Genomic DNA, 10,400 nt, shown 5'->3' on the forward strand with positions numbered 1-10,400 from the left:
AATGACACTAACTCTTTGGAAGAATTTATGAAACTAAAAAAAGAAATTACATATGTGACTTCCTCTTAATAAACTTTTCATATGCACTTAGACCAAAATCTTAGACCAGCTCGTGGCTTAGAGACACATAGCCCATACTTAGGGAAGCAAACATGATAGACGAAGGTGTGTCTAGTATAAACACTATAGTGAATACTTTCATTAATCACCATCCCATGATTAAAACCAAGCACACGGCTGTGTCGATTAAAAGAAAGCTATTGTAGAAAGGCTGTTCTGCACTTTGTCAGGAGCAGGATATCCTGGAATTTCAGTTGACATTCATCCTCACTAACTGAGCAAATACAGGGGTATAAATAGCTGTTAGCTTACTTATTCCTACTGCAGATGAGTAACTGGAAGAGGTGCATTTTCACTCTCTGCTCCGAGACCTCAGCCTAAGGTTCCAGGTGAGAAAATCATTCTAAGAAAATGCATTTTTATAGGACTGTCTTTTTCCTGAAAAGGATTTCCAAGGTGTACATGTGCTCCTTGCTGAAGTTCCTACAGCTGTCATTGCTATTCTGTAGGTTAAAAACTGTAACAAAGAAATTAAAATAAGTAAAAATCTGTAAAAAGAATTATTTCAAGAGCTGTAAAGGATTGTTGCTGGGGTATTTGACAACACGGATCCATGCAGCAATGTCAAACCAACATTGTCAAATGTAGCTGATTCATTTTTGGCTACAAGCATATGAATAGAAAGTCTTGTGTTCAGAGCTGCTGAGCAACCCCAGCACACAAATGACCAGCACACCTCTGAAAACCAGGCCACTTTGATTAAAGTGGACTTGGAAGCCTATTTTTAGGCAATGAGGTTGGAAACTTTTGACCTCCAAGTGAAAGAAAAAATTCAGAGGTGCAGTTGTAATAAGATACGTAGAAATGTCTGTCAATGCAGGAAAGCTCCTCTAGTTTTCTTGAGGAGTGGATCGCTAAGGTCCAAGATCCCGTGGCTCAGTATAGATGGAGACCCAAGATCCTGTTGAGTTATTCATAATTGTTTGCTCCAACAATAATGAAACAAGGTGCTCTGACCAGAAACAATGCTTCCCGAGTAACTTTTGCTGAAGTGAGGTGTCCATGAGACATGGGTTATAGGCATTTCAAAGTTGTATTGTCTTATGCAGAAGCTGTCTAAAGATTTTCTCTCTTAACACTAGACACTTCTGAATTTACTTTCCAGAAAACATGCACTCCTTTCAGTTACTGTGTTCTCTCCTCCTCTGCAATGCCCTGGTGGTAGCTGCCCAGAGAAAACTACAGAAGGTCCCTGAGCAGGAGGAGGAGAAAGTCACGCGGATAAGGATGCCTCAAACTCTCTCCCGAGGTGAGATGGTGAAGTCTCTGGGCACAGCATTTATCTGTATTAGCATTTCCATGTGATGCCCATCTACATAACTTCTGGGCATCTTACCTTAGCAAAAATAATGTATAAACATGAGTATCACCCATGCACCCAGGTAGTCAAATGACTTCTGTTGCTTCCCAATATTTACAGTCAGTGGCTGGGAGACCTTCCCTCACTGACATTCAGAAATATAGTCCCAAACCATTACTTAAAGAGGTGCACTTTGATTGGGCCCTGAAGGCCAATAAATCCTGCCTCTGGCCCTTGGGGAGGTTGAGATATCTTCCCCAGCTTTCAGCTTGTATGGGACTACAGTGCTTCCAGACCCAAATCTAGACGGGCTATGAAGGGGAGGGAGGGGAGTCTGAAGTTGCTCACCCTGCCCATCCTGCTGGCTGCCAATCCACTACTAAGAGGTTAAATTCCGTGTAGGCAGGAAGCAAATGTAGCCTTCTGCCAGCAGGTTCACTTGTGCCATCCCCTCCTGCCCATCTTGGCAGGCAGACATCTGCAGCTATGGCTCCTGACTGCAGCCAGCTCCACTCTTCCTTTCCTGAGCTGCTCCTCTGCTGAGAGTCAGGGTAGCATCTTTCCTTCCTAGGGGCCAGGCACAAGACCGGGGACCAGGGGGAGGACAGCAATATTTGTAGAGTGGAAGTCATCAGTTTTGAAAAGTATTGTGTAGATTTTTGATAACCTGCTTCTGCTGTTAGATTTCTTAAATGTTCTTCAAAGTTGGTGTGTATCTAATCACTAACACACAACTGTCCTGTAAAATGTAGACGTTTGGAAATATTGAAATAATGTATATTTGGGTAATTGTCATATAATTGATCAAAGGCATATACCTGACTGGTCTTATCAAGAAAATGAGTAAATCTAGTAAGACCACAAAGGTCCCAGTCTTCACATAGACACATACAGAGGAAAAAAAGGATTATTACAAAAAAAGAGACAAGGAAGAGATTGGAAGGCATTTATGAATTGTGGCAACTCTTGTTCCTATACCCATTGTATGCTAAGTAAATGGGTTCATTATTGTAGTGTGGATAAAGAAAAAGATGTATAGAATGGGGCCATCTTCCATGAAAGGAGATGTTTTAAATGAAGGGATAATGGAATAGTTCAGTGCTTGTGAAAAGGGAGTACAGATGGGTGTCCACCTGGAGGAATCATCTAGTAGAACAAAAGCACGTGTGTTAGTGAAGCACGTGAGTGGCTGCATCTGTAGAAGAGTAACTTTCCTATCCCGTAGTCTACCAGGTGTCTAGTGGAAATTGTTCAATACTCTGCAGGTAAGACATAGACTGGACAGAGCTTAAATGCATTTTATGTGGTTCCAAACTTTTATTTCCAAGCTTCACCCCCCAGAGAGATTCCAAGTTCTTCATTCCCCTTTGTCCTGGATAACAGGAGTGATGAGTAGTAGACAACATTTAGCCTTTGGCAACATTGGTCAGCAAAGTCTGGACATCCACCTGCTCCAGAGATCAACTGTACCATTTGTACACAAAAGAAATTAATCAATCTATCTTCTCTATAGGATGGGGTGATGAAATTGAATGGGTTCAGACATATGAAGAAGCTTTAGCTATATCAAGAAACAGGTAATCTTTAGTTATTCTTTTGCTGCATCCTAAAAGGGTTTACTTAGGGACACTGGTGATAATTCTACAAGAAGCTATTGTTTAAATAGGCAAAATGTCTAATATGATGCCAAAACTATTGACTATGATTGTGTTATGGTTGATTTGTATTCCAGCAGTGAGCGAGGCCCTACTCAGAACTGATACTCCATTGAAGCTAGGCACTGTACCAATATATTGTAAAAAGCAAACCCTGCCCACAGCGGCTTTGGAAAAACTAAAGCTCATGAACATTCTAGGAACTACAGTTACACTTATGTCATTTGACACCCTGACAAAGACTCATCTTTGTTTTCCGTGTACAAGCCTGATTCTCCAAGATGACAAGTGCCTTTCAATCCTGTTGATTTAAAGAACAGCTGAATAGAACTTTGGTGGGAGGTGACCTCCCAGGAGATGAGCACCTTGCAGGATTGGGTCCACAGTATTTATCAGATTAATTTTAATACAGTTGCTGCTCTAACTGAAAGCTTTCATGCTTCAAAACTTTCACACTTCAAAAGTCTTGGACTTCTATACTATAAAATCAATCAGGCTGAAGAGAGTTATAGGAATGTAGTTCCATCCTGGTTTCATTAAATTTCATTTGCGTGTTATGGTTTCACTAGAACCCTTGTACATAATCCTTTCTTTGTATATCATCGCAGCCATATGATCGAATAGCCATATTGTTGTGACTTGGAATATGAAGGGACATTCCACTTATAACAGCTAAGCAATGCACAAAACCTTAGTATGGGAAGTATACTTGGAAGATCCACTGACAAACCAATCAAGCTCTTCTCATAGTTCCTGGATGTGGTTTTTAGCAGCATCAGAACCCCAATGCAATTATAGCTCTGTAACAACATAGTTGCTTATATGTTAGTGTTTTCTATAAATGATCTGACATGCCACCTTTTTCATGTTCTTTTAGCAAGAAACCTCTGATGGTCATCCACCACTTAGAAGAATGCCCTTATAGCCAAGGTGAGAAAAAAGGAAACCCTTCTAAGACCTCCTGAAACATCCTCCAAAACAGGAGCAATAAACTCTGCTTGGCTTATAGATAAGAGTATGGAATAAAAGGTCCATAACACCTTTTTAGCAACCTGCTTTAGGTCAAAACTTCAGTGGCTGAGGCACTGTTTATGGAGGGTAAACCTGTTAGCTTTTTGGATCAGCATCCAAAATAGCCTTGGCACCTAAACTTCCTCAGAGGACACTGACAAGGGACATAAAGTCATTGCATCTTCTTTCACCCAGACCCAGCCAGGGTAAAGCTCAATTTATATTAATCAGGGATTATAATTTTATCAGAAAAAGGTCTCAGATATTCTGTTATTTGTTATGTAGTATATACAACATTACAAAAACAGTATGTGATCATATCATTAAAGATCGCATCATCACATATGGGACAAGGGGGCAAAAATATTAATTCGGGCATTTCCTAACTTTGGAGTGCTTGACTTTGCAACCGTGATGTTGTTAGTTGGCTTGCGTGTTTGGTGTGTTCTCTCCCTGTGCTTTCCCATCTCTGCACAGAGAGCTGGTCCAGCAGAGCTCTGGCTCCTCAATTCACAATTAGCATGAGAAATTTCAGCTCTAACAGCTGAAGTTTGGCAAAATAATAAGCAAGTACAGAACAGGGCCAGAATGGCAAGTGTCATGCAACCTTAATTACAGGCATCGCTAGCTGCACCACCTCTAATTATTTTTATTATTGATAAAGGGACCTTCATGCTTATGGTATTCTGAAAATGAGATGAGTTAGATATTGGTAAAGAAGTGACTTGCCAATGACCTGCAACAGCCATTCTCTGATCAACGTGGTCTAAAACATCTAGAATAACTTTAGATGGGACTTCTCCCCAAATGTAACATCTCATCTGTAGGATAGCATCTCTTAGAAGTGCAGTGACTTCTAATTGCTCTATAATGCCACCATAAGGCCTGAGACCGCAGTCTGGTGTGGCATTTTAAGACAGGACCTTCGAGCCTTCAAGGCTATTTATATTTATAAACCAGTCAGTCATTCCAACAGGGAATATTGGTACCTTTCCATTATCTAGGAAGATCCTTTTTTGCCAAAGAAAAGCTGAGAAGATTCACTGCTCTATTAGCTTTTCATCCCACTGTAGGTCATTCAGAACAAACTTGAGGATCACATGTAAATTCTGACCTCAGTATTTCCTGCAACATTTTAAGTATTTGTTATTATAGTGGTTTTAGTTCTATGCAGCATAAAACATACATACATGCATGATTCCTATTCTGTCTTGTAATGCTAGTGACTACTGGAGGAAGTCAAGTTAGATTTATGATTGAGTCCCACAAAGGGAATGAACTATTTTACATTACATCAAGCAGCAACTAGCTTCACAGGCAAACAACAGATTTTTTTTCCTGCTGCTTAGTTTATTAGACCTGAATTATCCAAGCCTTATCTAACATGTGCATGTGATAGTCTGAAGATGTTAACCATAAATTGATGGTTTTAGGAACACTATAAGTAGATATAAAACATACACCGGAGTGGAAAACAGTGAGCTGCAGATCAAATTCCCCACCTAAATTATTTTTGTTTGTTTTTAGCTTTAAAGAAAGCTTTTGTTTCCAACCCAGAGATCCAAAAGATGGCTCAAGAGGATTTTATTATGCTTAATCTGGTGGTAAGATCATAATTTAAAAGTCATAATTATCAAAATATATGATGGGAAGCAGAATAAAGAGTCTTAATATCAAATCAGAAATTTACTTCTTTGGGCTTTTTTATTATTTTATTTTCATTCAAATATGTGGTTTCCAAGTTGCTGGAAACCCACAACAGGGTTTGGTAAAAATTCCTTTTTTAGGAGGAGAAGACAGAGACATTACTACTCTCAAATCCAGATATATTTATGTTATCTAGTCTCAAATAGTTTTCTTAGGTTTCTTAGGACCTCTATAGGCAGGTCACGGTCAGTAACAGAATACTGAATTGAGTGGGACCTTGTTCTGATCCAAGACAGCAAGCCCTATGTAACTAACTATTGGTGCTGTGTTATATGCAGGGGGAGGAGGGAGACTCCATAGACCACCCCACAAATTGTACTTGAAGCGAAATAAAGACGACTGATTAGTTTGTTCCATTTCTGTTGCTTTGACTGATGAGACAGCTGTTCTGATAATGACCTGTCACAAAAAAAATTAACTAACTTTCTTTCAGCATTCGAGCACAGATGACAACCTGGCCCCTGATGGCCACTATGTCCCTAGGATCCTCTTTGTTGGTGAGCTTCCCAATTCTTTGTGATAATCAAAATGGAACAATTGCCTTGTGTGATTTGTAACACAGATTTCTTGCTTGGTCAGCAGGAAACCCACATTTCTCCAAGTTATACTTAAATAGTTAAGGTTTGGTTTTTAAAGCTGCAGGACATTACGACTAAGACTTGAAAAAGTGGTTAGTGATTTTTCTTGCCTAACCTGAGACATTTAAAAAAGATTTGCTTTTCAGAGGATGGCTGCTCAGCACTGTCTGAAAATTGGGCTTCTTTAAGGTGTAAAGTTGGCCACCCAAAAATCAGTAGTCACCTTATGTAAATGTTGGCCACCATGGGCCAAATCCTCAGTTGGTATAAATCAGTGTAGCGCCACTGACATCAACATACCAACTTATACCAGTTAAGGAGCTGGTCCTCTATACACACATGATACAGACCCAACGTGGCACCATGCTGGAGTGTGTGAAAATGGATAAGGTTTAGACTCCCTGCCTATATCTGAATATTTATTAAGGATTCATTGGGCTTCCCAGGGACAGGGTCTAGCCTCATAAGCAATAGTTCCAGGGGAAACCCAATGTGAGATTGTTGGGCATGAATGGGACAAAGACCGACCCTTTTTAATGGCCACACGTACCTGGCATCATTACTAAGCTCAGAATGGCAGTTCAGATGCATCTAACCAGTTTATTGTCCAAGAGTCAATCTAAGGCAGAGATTAAGCTCTGAAATCCACAGGGCTGTTAGCCTAAAGTGTTTCTCAGATGTGGCTACCAGGGGCTTTACTTGCAGCCACAGCTTCCTGGGCTGTGAAGGGGGGGAGGGCAAAGTAGAAATCCCTCCCCCCTCCCTGTTGATCCTGGATGTACCACCCTCGTGTTGGTTGCTGGGGCCAGCAGCAGGATTGGGCCCTGCCCCCATGTGGAGTCACCTGGAGCAGAATATTGTAGGAGCAGGCAACCAGTGAATTCCCCACCTTCCCAGGCTTTGGGTTTCAGCCCTCGGGTAGCAGGGCAGCAAGCTCTGGCTGCAAGGCTTCAGGCTCCAGTCCTGGGCTCAGGCTGCACAGTGGTAGGCCCCAGGCTCCAGCCAAATGGCTTCAGGCTCTGTCCCTGGACCCTGTCGTCCGGCCATGGGGCTTTGGGCCCAGGACTTCAGGCTCCAGCCCCACACTGCCTCCCCCAACCCTCCATCCAGAGCTTAATTTGTCCCAAGGCCTGCCAGGGCTCATTAAGTCTGCTGTGAAAAGTGATACTTGTATGTTTATTAATATCACTTTTCACAACAGACTTACTAGCCAGCAATAAATAAATTTCAATCATTTGGATGTGAATGTGTGCATATTTATTTGGCTTTCCTAAAGCTAATTAAGTATTTTAGGAAAAAGTGTGAGAGCGGCCACTGGCAAGAGTTTGTGGCTGCACTCTGAGGCCACCAAAAACTTTTCCCTGAGAAACCCTAGCCTAAACACAGTGTCAGAGTGCTGTGCTAATGAACACCGTTTTTAAAGGCTTGAATCTCTCCCCTCTCCTCCCTCCACCCCCTCCCCACCCCCCAAAATTAAGCAGCACTGCTCCTTCCTAAAGGCCTCCATTGCTAACATTTTGGACTTTTCCCCTCAAGATCCCTCTATGACAGTTCGAGCCGATCTGACAGGAAAGTATAAGAACAGAATGTATGCATATGAACCAGAAGATATTTCAAACTGTGAGTGAAATAAGCAACATTTTACATGAAACAGTGTTAGTTTCATCTCAAGCTTATAACAAGACATGGTATTTATAAAGAAATAAGGATTTGAGAGTTTAATTTTTGCAAAGGGACCTATTTTAATGGAACATCCTCTCAAACAGCTTGTTTTTGAAATATTATGTTTGCTTTGTTCATTAACCCTCAATGGGAACAAGTACCTTTGAGTATTGCTGGAAAGCTGAGCTCTTTATTTCTGACAACTTCCCTGACACTATCTGAACCTCTGAAAACTTCCTCAGGAAGCTGGTTGTAGAGATGTGATAGACTGTGCGGGCCACAGCAGCTTACCTGCTTGCGTTCAAGGTTTTTGCAAACTTCAGTATTAGTTTGAAATTGACTCAGTTTGAAATTTCTATCACTTAAGTCACTAAAGTGGATAACGATTCCCACTTGAATATTACCAGTCCTGAGTGTTAATATAATGAGACTGCCCCTTAAAAAACCATGAGGTCTTTAAAGTTGTATTTTGGGTTCTCTCTCTGCCTTCTGGTTTTAAAACCTTTACGGTACCTGGCAGATCATTTTCAAGCTTTTCTCTGAAAGCATGAGGGCTAGAAACTTATTTTGTAAAATGAAAGATGAGATTGTCACAGTCACATAACTCAAGGAGCTGGGACTTTAAGAAAAAGAACAATCATTTTAAAACCTATGATAAAGAAAAATCACAAGCATTGGCAACAGTGCACTTGTGAGGTCAGTAATATGTTAATTGAATTGCTCTGTTTCAAGGTTACAAACCCTGCTACTGAAATACTGATTAAAACAGAAGTGTGTGTAAAAAGAAAAGGAGTACTTGTGGCACCTTAGAGACTAACAAATTTATTTGAGCATAAGCTTTCATGAGCTACAGCTCACTTCATCGGATGCCATTCAGTGAAAAATACAGTGGGGAGATTTATATACATAGAGAACATGAAACAATGGGTGTTGTCATACACACTGTAATGAGAGTGATCACTTAAGGTGAGCTATTACCAGCAGGAGAGCGGGAGAGGGAACCTTTTGTAGTGATAATCAAGGTGGGCCATTTCCAGCAGTTGACAAGAAAGTCTGAGGAAGAGTGGTCTCTCTGGTCACTCGATTACAGACCTAAAAGTTGCAATTCTTCAACAAAAAAACTTCAAAAACAGACTCCAACGAGAGACTGCTGAATTGGAATGAATTTGCAAACTGGATACAATTAACTTAGGCTTGAATAGAGACTGGGAGTGGATGGGTCATTAGACAAAGTAAAACTATTCCTCCCCTCCACCGTTCCTCAGACGTTCTTGTCAACTGCTGGAAATGGCCCACCTTGATTATCACTACAAAAAGGTCCCCCCCCCCCCCCCCGCGCTCTCCTGCTGGTAATAGCTCACCTTAAATGATCACTCTCGTTACAATGTGTATGGTAAACACACATTGTTTCATGTTCTCTATGTATATAAATCTCCCCACTGTATTTTCCACTGAATGCATTCGATGAAGTGAGCTGTAGCTCACGAAAGCTCATGCTCAAATAAATTTGTTAGTCTCTAAGGTGCCACAAGTACTCCTTTTCTTTTTGCGAATACAGACTAACACGGCTGCTACTCTGAGAAGTGTGTGTGTTGCTCTAAATGTGAGTTTACACTAAATCCAGAGTTAAAATATAGTCCCATCAGAAAAAGTAAAAAATCTACAACAAGTTTACAAATCAGTGTTTTAAAATATTTTCTACAGAAAAATCCTCATGCAAACAAGCTTTGCTAAGATACAGTTATGGTTATGAATAGTTATCAATGTAAAAATTGCTGGAAAGATGTAATTATTTGAAAAAACAAACCATTTAAAAGTCAGGAGATTCAAAGCATAGTATAGTCTTATTTCTCACTCCCACATAATGTAGCCATCTGGTCTGTACTGCACATTAACAAATGCACACAGCAACAACATGTCAGTGCTTTCAGTAACTCAAGTATTTTCTACAGTGATTGAAAACATGAGACGAGCAAAGACACTTCTCCACACAGAACTATGAACAACGGGCCTGACCAGATCTACACATGCCAGGGAAGTGGACAGATTGCACAGCAAAAGCCAGGGTTTGACAACCCTGATAGTGCAGAAAACATGAAAATACAAATCTGGAAGTTTAGTGGCATTAGTGCATTTTCAAATGTTCTGTAGATAGTAGCTTTTTCAAAAAAGGTTAATATAGAGGAAGTGGTGGTACTGAGGGATTAGACTAGAATACATTCAATCTTCTCTGAAATAACTCTATGGCAAAGTCAAACTTATGTGAACCCTGTGTGCTGGATGGGGAACATCTGAACAGTACACTTCTTTCTTGTAAGTAACTATTTATTTAGCAAGTTAGCAAGTTTACAAATCACTATACAAGCA

The 10,400-nt window shown here is 40.6% G+C and overlaps 1 protein-coding gene across 1 annotated transcript; it reads left to right on the forward strand.

Annotated features, from left to right (window-relative positions):
- Positions 1-1,230: 1,230 nt before the first annotated feature.
- LOC144272098 (anterior gradient protein 3-like) lies at positions 1,231-10,035 on the forward strand. Its single transcript, XM_077829935.1, has 7 exons — positions 1,231-1,369; positions 2,934-2,997; positions 3,953-4,005; positions 5,614-5,690; positions 6,227-6,290; positions 7,908-7,991; positions 9,986-10,035. The coding sequence occupies exons 1-7, from the start codon at positions 1,231-1,233 to the stop codon at positions 10,033-10,035; spliced, it is 531 nt and encodes a 176-aa protein (XP_077686061.1).
- The last annotated feature ends 365 nt before the right edge of the window (positions 10,036-10,400 follow it).

The sequence above is a fragment of the Eretmochelys imbricata genome, chromosome 11 (assembly GCF_965152235.1).
Source record: "Eretmochelys imbricata isolate rEreImb1 chromosome 11, rEreImb1.hap1, whole genome shotgun sequence".
Lineage (NCBI taxonomy): Eukaryota > Metazoa > Chordata > Testudines > Cheloniidae > Eretmochelys > Eretmochelys imbricata.